The 19,101-nt window shown below is 39.2% G+C and overlaps 1 protein-coding gene across 3 annotated transcripts in view; it reads left to right on the top strand.

Annotated features, from left to right (window-relative positions):
• Positions 1–4,181: 4,181 nt before the first annotated feature.
• Positions 4,182–19,101, top strand: part of LOC311071483 (NACHT, LRR and PYD domains-containing protein 3-like) — a 54,195-nt gene continuing 39,275 nt past the window's right edge. For 2 of the 3 annotated variants that reach the window (XM_084095880.1, XM_084095878.1), the window contains exons 1-4: positions 4,182–4,293; positions 5,956–6,101; positions 12,563–12,688; positions 14,607–16,466. In XM_084095880.1, coding sequence (XP_083952006.1) covers positions 5,977–6,101; positions 12,563–12,688; positions 14,607–16,466 — 2,111 coding nt within the window. In that variant the 5' untranslated portion in view covers positions 4,182–4,293; positions 5,956–5,976. The remainder of the gene's footprint in view (positions 4,294–5,955; positions 6,102–12,562; positions 12,689–14,606; positions 16,467–19,101) is intronic. The other variant, XM_084095879.1, reaches the window with a different exon arrangement.

The following is a 19,101-nucleotide window of genomic DNA, read 5'->3' as shown; positions in this document are numbered from 1 at the left end:
GTTTGTGTGGCTCAAATGGAAAGCATCACGTCCAGACAGCAGAAGTGACTGAATGCAGTCTGTTCAGTTTGATTGACAGGATCATATATTACACCTAAAACATGATGATCATATTGAAACACTGACTCATTCTCTTCATAAACACAAGAGTGATGTTGATTGTAATGATATAGTGTTATTAGTGTTTGGATCAGAGGTTTGACAGTTGATGCTGGAAGGCCAAGAGAGCATTACAATAGTCCAGTCTGGAGAGAACAAGAGTTGTGTAGCTCTGATAGGAAGGGCCTGATCCTCCTAATGTTGTATAAGGCAGATCTGCAGGACCGGGCCGTTCTAGAAATGTGCTCTGTGAAGTTTAACTGGTAACACTTTACAATACCAATAATTCATGCTTAACTAATGCACAGATAATCATGTGTATGACTCATGAAGAACTAAACCATTAATTAAAGGTCCCATTCTTCGTGATCCCATGTTTCAAACTTTAGTTAGTGTGTAATGTTGTTGTTAGAGTATAATATCTGTAAAATTATAAAGCTCAAAGTTCAATGCCAAGCGAGATATTTTATTTAACAGAAGTCCCCTTTCAAAGCCTACAGCGAACGGCCGGTTTGGACTACATCCCTCTACTTCCTGCTTTAATGACGTCACTAGAACAGTTTTTTGACTAACCTCCGCCCACAGGGATACACAAAAAAGGGGGCGTGGTCTTGTTGCGCTCCCACGGAGAAGAGGAAGAGTTGCGTTTGTAGAGTGTGTTTGTCGCGTTTGTAGAGTGTGTTTGTCGCCATGTCGTCGAGACGCTGTTATTTTCATCCCGGAGTCCAAGTCTACTCGATCCTCTTCATCAATGTTCTCCAGGTCTGATTCTTGAAGGTAATATTAAAGACATGTTTACAATAACACTGAGCGCATGAATCTCCACGTTATGGTAAGAGGCGTGACCTTTCCGGGCAACGTGCGCTAAGCTGCTGTCGAATCACAACACAGGAACCGGAACAATCAGTCAATCGGAACTCGTTACGTATTTCTGAAGGAGGGACTTCATAGAACAAGGAAGTCATCAGCCCGTTCTTAGGACACTGAAAACAGCGGTATACAGATAAGTCAATTGTGTGAAAAACACGTGTTTTTTTACACGCGAAACATGAACACGTTATATTGCACACTGTAAACACAATCAAAACTTCAAAAACACACGAAAAACGGGACCTTTAAGGATTATTATATCAGCAACTAATAACGTTTCTAAATGATTAATAGATTAAGTAATATATTGAAGATGGTGAGTCTCTCTCTCTCTCTCTCTCTCATATGCGCCCTGTCCACTGATCTAAATAATTCGTTGTTACGAGTACAACGACTTATTTGTTCCCTCGTTTTAATAAATCGTGGACATGTTTAATTAATTCCATCCCTCATTTTGATTTAATGAATTACAACGTGGCCACAATATAGTAAAACGAGGGAACAAATTAGTAAAACGTGCAGAGGTATTATTAATTTGTGGCCACGAAACAATATTCACTTGAATATTCACCAATTCACAAAAATATAGGTCTTTAGCATTCACTATTTTATTAATAGTATCAAACTGTTTTTCTTACCTGTTTTTCTTACCTCGTACAGCTTTTTATTCCTTTTGCAAAGAAATTGCCGTTTTAGCTAACGTTTTGGGGTTTTAACTAGCTATACCACTGATCTTAAGCTACACGGAAGTCCCATAAGTGAATAACGAACACTGGACACTTAAAAATTAAATATTATATTTTAAACATGTATTTTAACAAGGAGTTAAGCTGCTTCTTCTTCATTCAAAAGGCAAATCACAAAATAAAGCACTTCTTCATTACTGCCACCAGCTGTTAGCCTAGACAGACTCTCTCCAAGCTCCTCTACCCAGTAGTCCAGGCAAAGTAACTCATTTTGGAGCCAATAATATAACTAATTGTAAAAGATTTTTTTTCGGCATAGATCATTTCTATGAGGTGTCCAGACCAACATACTAGAAGTTCTAAGAAATCCTAGATGAGGAAATATGTTAAATTCTCATGTATCCGAGATGTGTGCCAGTAAGGCCAGGCAACAATACACCCCAGTGGGGCTATTTTTTTCCTTTACTCCTTTCAAAATGAAACTTTACACAATGTTAGTACCCATGAAAAGTAACAATTTTTGAATTACAAGTTTCTTTGAAAATTAATTTGAATATGCAAATGAGCTATACACTAATCGAATATGCCCAAAATACACCCAAATAGGCTTATTTTTTTCCTTTACTCCTACCACAATAAAACTTTACATAGTAAAAGTATGTACAATTAGTCTGTCCTAAAACGCTACTTTGCCTGGACTACAGTATCAAAGCGATTTTTAATAAGCAGGAAAAATTTCCGACTTTAAACAAATACCCATTTAAATGCTTAGGGTGTTTGAGTTGTAAGAATGTACAGGGAGACTTTAGATTTAAAAACGGTGTCTCGCTAGGCAATGTTTTCTCAGTCAAATCATAACATTTCCTATTGATTCAACAGAAAGCGTGAGCTCACCAATATGGCAGCGCGGCGGCTTCACTGTTTATGACGTCATGAGCTATCCAGTCATTCTATATAGATCAGTGGTTATGTATTAATTCCTTAATAACATATTTTATTAACTAATATTGTAAATTAATGCATTAATTAGCCTAGTTAGACTATAGTTAAGTCTTTAGCTAGTTTTGCTGTGGTATTGAAAATGTCACGGGCAGGCCTATCTAAAATTTTGTTGCTTATTTTAATAAAAGATTACATGGGTAAAACAACAAAAGCAATTACAATTTAAAGTCATTTTATTATTGTTTTTTGTAATGAGTGGGGGGCACTAACACTGATCTTGCATTGCTACCCCTCAGCACATGTGCAGTTGTGCCCCTGCTCTCACTGAATGATCTGAAGCCATTTCTCAGAACAAAATGACAATATGGAGAGAACAACCAGCACTGTTTTCAGTTGTTTTCCTCTGTGAACATGCACTAAATGGATGTCTGACAATTTCATTGCTTTTTGGAGTTTTCAGATTTAAAAATGTTTAAAACATCTTGAGGTAGAGTAGCCTATTTTGCTATTTTGTATTCTCTCCTGAAAGGTGCGTAATAGTCAGGCTATATATGCTTATTTAACTTTTTAATGTTAAATAAAAAACCTAGTGCGTAAATCCTGCAGGCATCCATGCTTTCTCCTTCCATGCAATAAATGCACATCCTTGAATGAGCGCAGATTTCTAGCGTAGGCCTATGTTCTTAAACTTCTCAAGCAATAGGCCTATCTATGGTTTGACCCATTTCAGAGCCAAAATCTGAATTTAAATTGACTGAACAATAAGCTCTCTGTGCGAACTTGACTTGCGATGCAGCGCTGACTAACATGTATGCGCATGAATCCAACCCATGAATCACTGTCGTCACACTCACACGTTCAGAGCAATGTTGCAAGTTATTGCCTAATAGCCTACATTTTTAACAAGCAGAATAAAACTGCATCACGCTATAGTCTCACTTTTAGCTGTGTCTCTATAGTATTTCGAAGGACAAAACATGAACTTTAAGTATTGGCTTTATACATCATCAAGTGTCACTTTACTTTGGCGCGAGGCCCCTATAGGCACGAGGACTTGTGTGGTCGCACAGTTGGCTCAGCCCTTGCGACGGCTCTGCATATAGCCTACCTATCTCTCAGAATGAAACAAATGTCAGAATATGTAGAAACACTTTTATTATTATTTTTCTTTAACAGAACTCACATTCTCATATTCAGTGTTTATCAATTTGTAAATCTTTTTATTATACTTGGCCATTTTTAAAAAAAACAAATGCATTTTGTTTTGGGTAAGAGGCCGCTACTGTCAATTTTTATGGTAGACTCGAGTTCTTATATTTTGTCTTTGATGAGCATAAACAACAACAGCAACAACAACAAATCATCTTTGAAAAGTCAAAAATAACTTTCAATATTTAACCTGGTAGCCTAACCTTGGCTTTTGGTTATTTTATTTATTTTATTATTATTATATACATACAGTATGTCTTATTTTTCTATTGTTCTTGTTGTGTAGTTGTTGATACAATTTCAAGTAATTTGGCGTGAATGAAAAAGAGAAAATAAGAGATGGGCGGGGTTTATTGTTGTTAACGCTCGATGTCTTCTGAGGATGCATGTTTTGCATAAGATAAGGATGCACTGAAACGAAAGTAAAGTCGAAAGGAAATTGCGCATTTTGCAGACTTTAAAACGGCAATTTAAACATCACACTTCGGTAAGTTCACTTATCGGCTTGTGATATCATGTCTAATTATTGTACAAAGATTTCGCATCTCATCACAATCATATTAGGCCTAAATGCAATCTTTAAACTTTAACGAGGATTTGAGTTGTGATGCATGCATAGGCGCCGAGCTCGAAATGGTCGAGCACCCACGGAAAAATACGAGATATTCTCCATTGATTTTAACCCATAATAAAAGATTAAACAATCTTAACCTTTTTTTTTTATATTTTTTTTTATTCGAGGCCATTTCTATGGCGTTATTTTAATGAATGTCGAGAGCGCAATCAAGTAGCCTAATGCGCGTGCACAAATCTCTCAACTCATCATGGCTCTTGTCTGCTCTCGCACAGATATTACGTGTGCGCGCACAAACTCAAACTCTCTACTTGCCATTTCTCTAGAATGGTCTTATTTTTTTCTTGGAGCATATAAATCTAGCGGAGGATTGTAATGAGAGCATTTTGTTCATTTAGATTATTTCCCTGACCCAAGCTCAATCGACCATTAAAATTAAATTAAACTAGAATAGATGGGTGTCCCATTTTTCCAGAGATTTAGCTTTATATGCGCAAATGTAAGAGGATAAACTGAACAATTGAAATGAGGTTCTCTTTATTAAATCCAACTGTTACCAAACGTTACATGGCAAATATAGAAACATTCGGATTCTTACCAAATGAGCCCAATGCCAGTTTCACTTTAATTAAATTCATTTTGGCTTGATGTTTGTATATGTTTATAATGAATGCCAATATAGCATAATTTGTGGCTACTTATTTTTCATTCGTGTTCTGTTCTGAATACCTTTAAATGTTTTAAGAATTTGTTGTGGAGTGAGTGGAACTTTAAGCCTATAGAGTGTTTATGTTTGTAAATGTTTCGTTTTATTTACCGGTATTTAATATACAAATTAATATAATTGTTTGCAATTACGAGGTTAACGGGTGTTTTTTGGAGTAGCTAAGATCAATTTCTTTCATGATATTATTTCCTCTTCTTTACCAGTGCGTTTTCCAGAAGCATCGTTAGCCAACTATGGTCGCAAGTTCCGTCATTATCAGCAGTTTAACGAGTCAGTGTTTGCAAAAACCTAGTTCTAACGAACATTCACAAACAGCATCGCAGAGTTGTGTGGTCTGAACGACAGCTCTCAGCCTGTGGTTAGAAGCAGTTTCTTGTTTGCATGACATGTGGGCTTAGTAAATCATTATCTAGAGGCAAACAAGCAAGCTGGCATTCAGTGGCCTACACTGTGTGTGCCTGATGCTGCCTAATGTTCACGCTTAATGTTTTGTCAGAGCTGTGCGCTTTCATTGACATGCAAATTAATTCTCACACTTTAATAATATTTACTGCTCCTAATTTAATAAAACAAGCTGTGTTGCTATGAGGAATGATTACCTTAAAATGTAGATCTGTATGCAGGTATGAGGGACTTTATCTGAATGAAATACATACACCTCTCTCACCTCTCTCACATTCAGTTCCATCTCATTATGCCAGTGTTGGGATGAATGCCATAAGTTGCCGATCCCTGCTGTAGAATGTCATTGTATGCGCAGTATTATGTTTTTTTTTTTTTTTATCACTGGACTTATTGGAATGGTTCAAATGTTATGTATGATTTGTTCTCTGTGTTTCCATATGCAGGGCTGGAGTGAGTTTCTCATTATGGAGCACAGAGGGAGCAGTAAGAGAGCTTCAGATCCAGAACCCAGCTGTGTGTCTATGAAGAGTGACAGATCCATGCGTAATCCTCCTGAATTAAGTGTTGAACCACTGACCCCTGACCCCAGGTGAGACACAGTCTGGTAAAAGAGCACTGCATGAGAAGGCACATTTCCAGATCGTTCACGTCAGTGCACAAACCCATTAATGGCATGATTCTGTCTCCATATATGTGTATCTGGTGTATCTGGTTAATCTGGTTTCTTGACACAGACAGAAATAAACACTTTTGTGCCTTTTTCAGTCCGTTCACCACGTGATAAACCCTCAGACACAGACAGAAATGTTTACTTACTTACCAGTAAATTCACGTAACTTCTTGTGCACAAGAAGTAAAGTCTCCACAAATTCCAGGGTACAAGTAGTTACATCTCCATAAAAGGCCACTCATGTATAAATAAATAAGCTTACTTCATTTGTCTGTCAGCTTCTAGTCCTGTTTGTCGAGTCAAATATGTATTAGCCTGCTTGTAAACTCCGAACCCTTATTTTATTGAATTTAAGACTCTCATGCAACATCGCTGAACTGTAACTCAAACCAGGCTTTGGTCATATTTGTCCCAGGTATGTGTTTTATCCAGTTTTGTCATGTTCTGTTTAAGATTTGTTAGTTGAATTGAGTATTGGCTTTAGCGCACGTGTTGTATGCGCGGACATGTTGAACTATGTATTGCACCATTCTAGAGTTGTGTTCTTCCCTTTCTGTATACAAAAATATGTAAAATCATGGTTACTTAAGTTCATAGTTTCTCTGTATTAACGTGAATTGATGAGACATGAGAACAGAGACCAGGGGCGTAGGAATGACTTTGACATTGAGGGGGGACATATTGGCCACTATGAATCAACGTCCATCCCACCACCATATGAGTAACATACAGTATGGTGACGTGGTACAACATGTATGGCATCACAAACAGCAAATAAATAAACAAAATCATCCAATCTGTTTATTATTAGACAAATATTGGAGTTGGGAAACATAAAAGTGTACAAGCCCCCCTGTAATTGCGGGCAGTATAACGTTATGTCCTTTGATGATGGTTTTAATTTTTTGTGGGGTGGCATTATTCTGAAATGAGCTGACAGAACATTTGACTTTTGCTAAGGTTAACACAGATAAATCGATTGCCAGCTATATCTATAGCTGTGTGGCTAGAAAGTGTTTGAGTTAGCAATATGTGACTAACATATTGTTTAAGAAACTATCCCTCAGTGTATACAGCTGTGGTACATTTACATCAGTGGTACATTCCTTTCCTTGCAAATAACATGCCAACTGTACACTTTTGAAGTACACATCATCACTGGAAAACCATCCAATGCTCAGTGAACATTTGTTGCATTGAACACATACTTTATGCAAAATATAGCTCATCCCATATCTCTGCTCAGCACACATGTACAAACATACTCTGACTTTACAAAATACATTATGAAATTATTATGAAAATGAATTAAGAAAAATAATACTAAAATATAACATTAAACAGTCAAATTTTAGTCTTCACAGGCCTTCCATCCTCCACCACATGTGTCGGCAAAAAAGGAAATACTTTATTTACTCTGTCCCGTTCGGGCGTTAGAGATTTACATTCAGAAATCTTCTTGTTGGTGGAAGTCAGACCAACTATTAGTGTGTTTTGGGTGGCCCAGGAAGGGACCAAAATCCTAAAATGTTACATCCATAAATTGGCCTAAATATTTTCAACTTAGGCATGCATAAAGTCTGGCGACAGTTAAACTTATTCAGTATTTCAGGTTTGCATCAGTACTATCCAGTTTGACTAAAATGACATTTAGTTTTAGTCATATTTTAGTCATCTGAATTGTTTTAGTTTAGTTTTAGTGGACGAAATACAATAAGGTTTTAGTCGACTAAATCTACAGTATCGACTAAGATATAATGGGTTTAGTTAAATTGTAATGCATTAATTTAGAATTTCTCAAAAATGTCCAAAGCCATTAGATATTCCCGTAGAAAACATCTATTAACCTGTTAATATGAATGATTTTAAAGTTTGAACATGCAATAGAGATTTAACTACTGTGACATTAAAAAATATCTTAAAATTAAATAAAACCATTTCTCCTAAAGCAGAATTTCTTTTCAATGTGCATTCTTTATAACTTGCACTCACCATTCTTTATTCTTTAAGCAGACATATTTATTAGTATAAATTAAATATATCCATCCATCCATCCATCCATCCATCCATCCATCTTCTTCCGCTTATCCGGGACCGGGTCGCGGGGGCAGCAGTCTAAGCATGGATGCCCAGACTTCCCTCTCCCTAGACACTTCCTCTAGCTCTTCCGGGGGGACACCGAGGCGTTCCCAGGCCAGCCGGGAGACATAGTCCCTCCAGCGTGTCCTAGGTCTTCCCCGGGGTCTCCTCCCGGTGGGACATGCCCGGAACACCTTCCCGGGAAGGCGTCCAGGAGGCATCCGGAAAAGATGCCCGAGCCACCTCAGCTGACCCCTCTCGATGTGGAGGAGCAGCGGCTCTACTCTGAGCTCCTCCCGAGTGACCGAGCTTCTCACCCTATCTCTAAGGGATCGCCCAGCCACCCTGCGGAGAAAGCTCATTTCGGCCGCTTGTATCCAGGATCTTGTCCTTTCGGTCATGACCCACAGCTCATGACCATAGGTGAGAGTAGGAACGTAGATTGACCGGTAAATCGAGAGCTTCGCCTTGCGGCTCAGCTCCTTCTTCACCTCGACAGACCGGTACAGCGACCGCATTACTGCAGAAGCTGCACCGATCCGTCTGTCAATCTCCCGTTCCATCCTTCCCTCACTCGTGAACAAGACCCCCAGATACTTGAACTCCTCCACTTGAGGCAGGAACTATCCACCAACCTGAAGCGGGCAAGCCACCCTTTTCCGACTGAGGACCATGGCCTCGGATTTGGAGGTGCTGATTCTCATCCCAGCCGCTTCACACTCGGCTGCAAACCGTCCCGGTGCATGCTGGAGGTCCTGAATTGATGAGGCCAGCACGACAACATCATCCGCAAAGAGCAGAGATGAAATCGTGTGGTCCTCAAACCTGACACCCTCCGGCCCCTGGCTGCGCCTAGAAATTCTGTCCATAAAAATTATGAACAGAACCGGTGACAAAGGGCAGCCCTGCCGGAGTCCAACATGCACTGGGAACAAGTCTGACTTACTGTCGGCAATGCGAACCAAGCTCCTGCTCCGGTCGTACAGGGATCGGACAGCCCTTAGTAAAGGACCCCGGACCCCATACTCCCAGAGCACCCTCCACAAGATGCCGCGAGGGACACAGTCGAATGCCTTCTCCAAATCCACAAAGCACATGTGGATTGGTTGGGCAAACTCCCATGAACCCTCCAGCACTCTGTAGATGGTATAGAGCTGGTCCAGTGTTCCACGACCGGGACGAAAACCGCACTGTTCCTCCTGAATCCAAGGTTCAACTATCGGCCATATTCTCCTCTCCAGTACCCTGGCATAGACTTTCCCGGGGAGGCTGAGAAACTGTTTAATTAATTAGGCCTGCCGAAATTAAATATAAGTAATCCTTATTAAAGCTATTAAAGAGCATGTTGTTGTTTGATTATCATTAAGGGCACACGCCAATAGGTTTATTACGTACTGTCACTTTAAGACATCGGATCATGTCCAATGACATCCGGAAATTGCACTGATGCACATCTGATATTCTCACAACTGTTTACGTTCTGTAAAGACATAACCGACTGTGTTTACGTGAATACTCTCCAAAACTGATATTTAGACATAATATTGTGTGTATCTGTCCATTTAGATGCGAAAGAGCGCTCAATTCAGTACTCGTGCGCTGTATAGCTTTCTATGTGCATTGCTGCATGCTTCAGGTGTGTGTGTGTGAGCACAGAAAACCATACCGAATAGAGCTCACTTTTGCGTCGTCACTCTTATTCAGATCTATCCATATTTCTGTTCTTCTCTTCCTCCCAGACGTCAAGATTTTATGAGACATGCATCAAAGTGCATGCCAACTCATGTCCCGCGGGGTAGATCAGCACGTTACAATATCTACCACAAATGCAGGACATCAGTTCTGACTGGATCTCTTCGCAAATCGTCCCTACCAAACATTTTCATCTAGTTTTTATTCGTTGCCTAAAATGTCAATAGATTTTCGTCATAGTTTTTGTCATTCAAAACCGTTTTAAATTTGGTTATTGTCTCGTTTTCGTCTCTATCTATTTAAATAATATGCTAAATAACTATATCTATTTATACCGAACATTTCATGACACACTTCTCCATGATATGAGAGTCATCTTATTTTCACTAAAATGCTACCATTTCTATATACAGCTACGAAAACTTTAACGTCACACAGAATGCGTTTTTCCATTCCACCATGATACTTTTCTATTGTTTTTCAGTGTAAACACTTGCTAGATGGACAGATTACTTTGACCTTTTGCGTCCTTCGTCCATACTTTTGCAGCGTATCGGGCATGACGCATGTTTTAAAAATTCTGCGCTCAATTGAAAAAAAAACAACAACTCTGGGGCAAGGCTGAGACAGCGTCCTGTCCTCTCTGCTCTGGGAGAGTAACTCTGGAGCACATCCTGAGCAGCTGCCCAAAGGCCCTGGGGGATGGCCGATAGCGCTGGCGACACGACCAGGTGCTGAAGGTAGTGGAAGAGTGTGTCTCCTCAGCCATAACAAAGGGCAGGCACCACCACCCCCCCAGAAAGCCTGCTCACTACAGCACAGGACTGGCAGCTTATGGTCGATCTAGGCAGACATCTCAAGTTCCCGGCACATATCGCAGTGGCATCTTTGCGACCTGACATCATCATTCTGTCAGAGGCCACAAAACAGCTTGCCCTGATAGAACTGACTGTGCCCTGAGAAGAACGTTTTGAAGAAGCATTCATGAAGTTTCTGATTTGACTGAACTTGTGGAAGAATGCTGGAAGCATTAAAGAGAACAACCATCAGGGCTGCAACAGAAGCAGCAGAGAGAGAGCTTCTAGATGGCTGTGGATAAAGAGGGGAGATCCGTGGGCTAATGCTGCTGGGATGCAAGTCGGGGCTTTATCAACCCCAGCTCTGGGTCTCCTGCGTGAGGGTCTATGATGTTGTGAGACCCTAAACACCCTATGAACCCAGGACACATTACTGATGATGTGTCCCTGCGCATCTGTAGGATGTATCATTCACCTAATGTCAGCCAAATAACACTTTAAAATCAGTGAGTAAATATGAAGATACATATTCTTTAAAGGGTTAGTTCACCCAAAAATGAAAATTATGTCATTAATGACTCACCCTCATGTCGTTCCAAGCCTGTAAGACCTCCGTTCATCTTCGGAACACAGTTTAAGATATTTTAGATTTTGTTCGAGAGCTTTCTGTTCCTCCAATGAAAGTCAATGGACGGCATACTGTAGACGGCATACATAATGCAAAAAATTATCTCAGAACAAGGCAGACAATATACAGTACTTGTTTTTGAAAGTCTATTCTGCATTTAATCAAAAATGCAGTAAAAACAGTATTGTGAAATCATTTAGAGTAACTTTTTCTATGTGAATATATTGTAAAATGTATTTATTCCTGTGACTAAATCAGAATTTTCAGTATTGTTATTCGAGTCTTCAGTGTCAAATGATTCTTCAGAAATTCTTCTAATGTGCTGATTTGCTGCTCAAGAAACATTTCTGATTATTATAAATGTTGAAAACTGTTGTGCTGCTTCATATTTTTGTGGAAAGCATGATACCATTCAAACATTTGCCCCTGGTTTCACAGACAAGGCTTTAGCCTAGTTCCAGAGTAAAATGCATGTTTGAGCTGTTTTAACTGAAAGCAACTTGCACTGACACATCTTAAAATATGTCAGTGCCATGTTGTTGAGAGGCCAGGGAGGAGTTAGGAAGGCTCGGTACAACGGAGAAGTTCCCAAATACCAGAGGTGCATTTCATTTTGCAATCTGCATTTACAATTTTTTTTATTTGTTCTAAACTGCAAATGCTTTGGTTTTTAATTAATACATTTGTTTATGCAAATAGGGTTTTTAAAATCTTACTGATATTATTTTTTTGTAATCTCCACATAGCATGGTTGGGCTGCTACTAGTGAAAACGAGCTGTGATACGTCCACTCCATAACTTGTGAAAATATATGGTTATAGTGGCACTTAGCAGTCAAGAGCAGTATGCATTTACCGTCCTGAAATGTCCATGTCTGATATTACAATGTTCATTACCTCAAACTGAACATGCAATCCACATGACATCAATGTTTTCATAAATTTGTGTTTTTTTTGTAGTTTACACAAGGAGGATCATTTCAAAAACTTAAAAAAAAAAGGTTTTTAAAAGGTTTTTTTTTGGGGGGGGGGGGGGCAAAACGCTGTTGTCGTGTAAATAGCTAAAACGCATACAAAGTTTTTAACTTTTAGTTGAAAACGGTGTCATGTAAATGCCCCCTGACTCATAATAAATGAAACCGTGAGCAGAACTAAGGGAATAATTATTTCTATTTGTTTTCTCAGTATCTCCAGCAGGAGGAAAAGACAGAGAGCTTCTTCTCCTGAACTGAGCTGTGCGTCTATGAAGAGTGACAGATCCATGCGTAATCCTCCTGAATTCAGTGTTGAACCACAGACCTCTGACCCCAGGTGAGTGTACACATGTGGTGTTAATTTAACTGGGAATCAGAAACACACTAAATGCACACAGAGAGATGACTTATTTATTTGATTTCATCTCAAATATATGGACAAAAGAGCAGTAATGGAAAATTAACTTTGACTTTAACTTTTTAAAAACTTTTTAAATATTAACTTTAACACTCAAATTAAAATATAATAAATTGATTATACAGAATATATATATATATATATATATATTTTCCATCAGTATCGTTTAACAAAGTGATTTACATTTTAATTTTACTTACACATTTAAATACTTTATTTTTGTCACAGTGGGTGGCTGTATAGAGAAGCGCACGACGAGGAAGATAATCAAACAGATCTTTAGTTCAAGAATCAATAAACAATAAACAGGAGAATTACTTGAAGGAAAAACCACCACATACTAGTGATGTGACGTTCGGCACCGAGGCTTCGACGCTTGTATAAAAAAAAAAAACACATCTCACATTAAAGCAGTGTATCGAAGCTTGATTCGTTTTGCCATAACCACGTGATCTGTGATGTCTGACGCTTCGTTTCCACACACAGATACGTGACTGCTTCGTATTCAGAATCAGATTCGAAAATAGTGTGAACCCCTTGAGCAGGTTTTCGAGTGTCATTGCCCTTCGGTAGTAGTAAATAAAAAAAGAAATAGACTTAGCCCTCACACTGTTGAATAAGTCCTGTTCCTTAATAAAAAACTTTAATTTCTTAAATTACCCATAAAATATAATGTCAGCTCCCCAGTTTACAAGCACTTTCACTACCCAGTCCACTGCAAGCACGTCACCATTCCACAGTAATTTTCTTTTATTTTGATTATATATTTATATGTATATATATTAGGACTGAGGCTAAAGTTTATGTGAATAAGGCTGCATTTGTTGATCAAAGCAGATTCATAAGAATTGTTTCAGTACACATTAATTTGTCCCATTTATTTTTATTTAATTTTTTCATATGTTTGTTCATACATTGTGTAAGAACTACATCAACACTAACACATTAATTATGAGGATTATTTTATTGCTTTGCGGTTTACAGAGCACAAAGTGTTTTATTACATGAAACAATAAAAAAATGGATGGGTCTTCTGGGACAGAAAGACAGCTTTTCCACCTTTTGACCAGAAGATGTTGTAGTTTGCAACCGTTTGCAACATGTTGAAAAGCTTCAAGTAATGAACCATTTTACAATACAGTCAAGGGGGAAAGCCCCGGTGCTTCACAAAACTTAATTTCACCATCACTACCACATACAACTTGACGTTAAACATAGATATTAAAGGAATAGTTCACTTAATAATGTAAATTCTATCATCATTTACTCACCCTCAAGTTGATTCAAACCTGTATGAATATCTTTCTTCTGCTGAACACAAAGAATATATTTTTAAGAATGTCAGTAACCAGACAGTTGATGGATCCCATTGACTTTCATAGTAGGAAAAAAGTACTATGGAAGTCAGTTGGGTCCATGAAATGTCTGGTTACTGACATTCTTAAAAATATATTCTTTGTGTTCAGTAGAAGAAAGATATTCATACAGGTTTGAATCAACTTGAGGATGAGTAAATGATGACAGGGTTTTTCCTTTTTAAATGAACTATACCTTTAACAAAGCAAGACAAGTGACTAACCGAAACAGAGGGCTTAAATAGAGAAAACAGAGGGAGAAACTAACAATATAATTAACACAACACACCTGAACTGAGGAACCTCATCAATTAGTAACCTAGAAGACAAACAGGTAGGGAATGGAATATGAACTGAACTGATTAACATGCAAAGAGGAATAACAATGAAACTCAGGCTAAACCAGAAACACAGATCATAAACAAACTCAAAATGTTACAATGTTGACAATTTTACATTATTTTAATCTGTTTCTTTTTCAGCAGAGTGGATAGAGATGATCAGACTGGAGACCTGCAGCAGGATTCTCCTCAACCAGTGGATGATGAACTACAGAGAGTCAAAGACCAACACAAAACCAGCATGAAGAACACGTATGAGAGATTATTTGAGGGAATGAAACTCCAAGAGAATGAAACCCTCCTGAACAGGATCTACACACAGCTTTACATCATAGAGGGAGAGAGAGGAGGAGTGAATGAAGAACATGAGGTTTTACAGATGGAGAAAACAGCCAGAACACAACACTCACAAGACACTCCAATCTACTGCAATGACATCTTTAAAGCCTCACCTGAACCAGGGCGTGAGAAGAAAGAGCAAATCAAGACTGTTCTTACTAAAGGTATCGCTGGAATCGGAAAAACTGTCTCTGTGCAGAAGTTCATTCTGGATTGGGCTGATGGAAAAGCCAATCAGGATGTAGATTTCATGTTCGTGCTTCCATTTCGAGAGCTGAACTTGATCCGAGATCATCAGTACAGTCTTCAGAGACTTCTGCTGGACTTTCATCCTGAACTTCAAGATCTGGACTCAAAGATTTACGAGGAGTGTAAAGTTGTGTTCATCTTTGATGGTCTGGACGAAAGCAGAATCCCACTGATGTTTTCAGACACTCAGGAAGTTTCTGATGTGACTGAGACTTCATCAGTGGGTGTGTTGATGTCAAAGCTCATGAAAGGAGATCTGCTTCCCTCGGCTCTCATCTGGATCACATCCAGACCAGCAGCAGCCAATCAGATCCCATCCAAATACATCAACCGTCTGACAGCGATTCAGGGATTCAATGAGCCTCAGAAGGAGGAATATTTCAGTAAGAGAATCAGTAACGAGCATCAAGCCAGTAGAATTATCTCACATATCAGAAGAGCAAAAAGCCTCCACATCATGTGCCACATACCCCTCTTCTGCTGGATCTCATCCACTGTGCTTCAGAAGCTCCTGGAAGAAGATCTGAGTGCAGAAATCCCTCAAACTCTGACTGAAATGTACATCCACTTCCTGCTGATTCAGATCAACATGATGAATCAGAAGTATGAAGAGAGGGATCCAGAGAAACTCCTGCAGTCCAATAGAGAAGTAATTGTGAAACTTGCTGAAGTGGCTTTCAATCAGCTAATGAAGGGCAATGTGATGTTCTATGAGGAGGACCTGATGGAGAGCGGCATAGACGTCAATGACGCCTCAGTGTATTCTGGGATTTGCACTGAGATCTTTAAGGAGGATTCTGTCATTCATCAGAGGAAAGTCTACAGCTTCATTCATCTGAGCGTCCAGGAGTTCCTTGCAGCTTTCTATGCATTGTACTGCTATTTAAAAGAGTCTCTGCAGCCTTTGAATGAAAGATTCAAACAGCATAGTTTCAATGAAGTGTCTCTGTGTGAGAAACTAACATCAGCAGTAGATGAAGCCCTCAAGAGTAGAAATGGACACCTGGATCTGTTCCTGCGCTTCCTTCTGGGTGTCTCACTGGAGTCTAATCAGAGACTCTTACAAGATCTACTGACACACACAGAGAACAGCTCAGAGAGCATCAGAGAAACAACACTGTACATTAAAGAAAAGATCAAAGGTGGATATGGACTCTCCACTGAAAAATCCATCAATCTGTTCCTCTGTCTGCTGGAAGTGAAAGACCTGACTCTGTCCAGAGAGATTCAGGAATTTGTGAAATCAGACAAACAGTCAGAGAATAAACTCTCTGCTGCTCACTGCTCAGCAGTCACATACATGCTTCAGATGTCAGACGAGGTGCTGGATGAGTTGAATCTCAAGAAATTTAACACCTCAGATGAGTGTAGAAGAAGATTGATACCAGCTGTAATCAACTGCACTAAAGCTATGTGAGTGTTTAATAATTAACAAATGAATAATCATGTTTAAAAATGAATCTAGCACTTTTAAAATGAACCATTTCCTAAATGAGAGATTTTATACTAAATCTTAAAGAGTCTTAAAGAGGTCATGACATGTCTTTTTATGATTTTAATATTTTATTTGAGGTTCACTTATAATGTTTTTTTGTTTTTTTGTTTTTTTTTACACAATCATGCTGTGCATGATTATTTTCCAGTCTTTGGGGAACACCTTCACCATGAAAAGTTAAATCTTGATTGGTGCTGCGTCACCTTGTGACGTGTGTTGGTATAAGACAGAAGCTATAAAGTGAAGCTGACAACACAACAGCATCAGCTTTCTGTCTTCAGTAAGCACTCCTTTTGACTGTGTGTCTTATTTTGTGTTGTCTGTCCCTTGAATTATACATATATTATCAAATGGCGAGTTCTAAGCAGTTTAGATTGTGTGTGCATCCCTGCCCTCGTTACATCACAGGTGGGTTCACACACGATCTGTGTGTGTGCTGCTTGGGTGGAGCATGCTCGGCCAGCCATTGAGGGGGGTAGCTGTGCACACTATGAGGAGCTCCCTCAGAACGCTCCACTCCCGCCTGGTCATGTTTGAAGAGAGCGGCCAGGCTCACACTTCCCATGGGTCTCGTGTCTGCCAAGGCAGCACGGCAGCTTCATTCATGGGACTCGAAATTTTAACTAGTGGAGGAGTTTGAGACGGCTTCTGCCCTTTCTCAGCTCTCACTCACTAGTTCCGCTGCTTAAACTCGGGATACATAAGCCCGCTCTCTGGCTTCTTCAACCCTGAGTGAGAGTTTAATGTTGGGATTGTCTGCTTCTGAGGAGTTAGATGTCCTCAGCATTGATGCAGGGGATTTTGGTGACTTGCCAGCCATATCTCTACAGTACGAGGAGCTTATGGATGTTGTGTCTTAATGAAATATAATAGAAGCCATTCTCCTCACGCCTTTGAGTCCCATGGTTCACCACTATTCATCGATCGTAGGCCTCAATTAGAATGGCTATGGGACGATGCCCAGGGTTGAAGAGACCCTTGCTGCTTATCTCTCCCCTGATGCTGTGTCGTCCCTCAAAGCCCAGACCCTGCCCACCAAGCCATGTCTTATGACTTTGTCGCTGGTGGGCAAGGCATATATGGCGGCAGGTCAGACGGGCGCTAGCTTACATACCATGTCAATCTTGCAAGAGTACCAGGCCGACCTGCTCAGGGATCTGAATAAGGGCGAAGCCATCAGCTGCTCTATGGCAGCTATGGAGAGACACCTTTTGGTTGAAACTCTATGGTATCAAGGAGGAGGACAAGTCTTTCCACCTTGATGCCCTGCTGCCCTTGACATTCTAAAATGCTTAACGTTAAAAAAAGTTTTTAAAACGCTTAAAAGGCACTTTAACGTGGCTTAATGTATGTACACAGTACACACTTTATCAAGAAACCATACCATGTGCAGATGAACACAGAATATGAATACAATGCGTTCCTCCTATAGTAAAGCGTTTTCTTTACATAATTTGATATTTTATTAAATTATTTTAGGAGATTAAGCCGTTTTCACGTTTTAAAATGTATTTTATCCACATGCACAATTTAAAAAGACTCCAACGGACACAGACAGAGTGAAAGATTGGATTTGTTCTCTCGATCAGGTAGGCTACAAGTGATTTCAAAACTTTTCAGCCAGTTCTAATTTGATTTTTGGATGCTGTGAACATTTTTAGCTACAAAGACTGCCACTCCAGTTTAGCATTTATTGAGTTTAGCATTTATAAAGTTGAAAATTCTGGCTACTATCGTTATTTTAATAATTTCTTTATTATTTTATTTTATTTATTGATCTGTCAGGGTTATCTAATCTAACTATTTGTGGCTTGTGTTTTGAATATATGTTCCCCTGCACTTTAGGCATTTTGCACACATTTGCTCCTCATCTTGTGACTTGATTCTGATTTATTTCGTTTTGTATTTTTATTTATTAGAAGGGTATATTCTGTTCTAATTTAATTTTGTAAACTAATTGTTTATTTTTTTTGTGCATCGATGTTGTGCTGTACTTAGAGCCTGCTTTCACAAGTAATTTAGCCGATTTAATTTGATTTGCATGTGAAATGCAAATCCTGTCTGCAGTGTGGCTTTTCGGGAGTTATTTATGTTATTTCTTAGTTTTATTGATCCAAAATGTTTCTATACATTTTCTTCTATATCTTTGTGTGATTTTCTGTACATCGCCACTTTGAAATGTTAAAGCCCCGCCCCCACCCCCACCCCCATACACATGATTAGACTATTAGTCGACTATAGGCAAGACTTGACGATTCTGATTGGACTATGAAAATCCATAGTCGGGGACACCCCTACACATAATATTAACATTACCTCTGCAGGCCTCTCTGTGGCAGCAGAAACTCTTTATCCCCATCGTCTTGTGAAGATGAGCATTTGGTTGAGTACACTTTATAGCACTATTTGTCATCATTTCTGGGTACTGAGTAGGCTACTTACAACTGCCTGGGGTTCTGTTGGGACAGGAGGCTCCAAAAGACCAACAAAAAACCCAACCCAAAGTAAAATAAATGGAAATATCAAAAAGCCTATATAATTAATAACACATAT

The sequence above is a fragment of the Abramis brama genome (assembly GCF_963993115.1).
Source record: "Abramis brama genome assembly, chromosome: 20".
NCBI classification, from domain to species: Eukaryota; Metazoa; Chordata; class Actinopteri; order Cypriniformes; family Leuciscidae; genus Abramis; species Abramis brama.
This window is presented reverse-complemented; position numbering and strand designations above follow the sequence as displayed.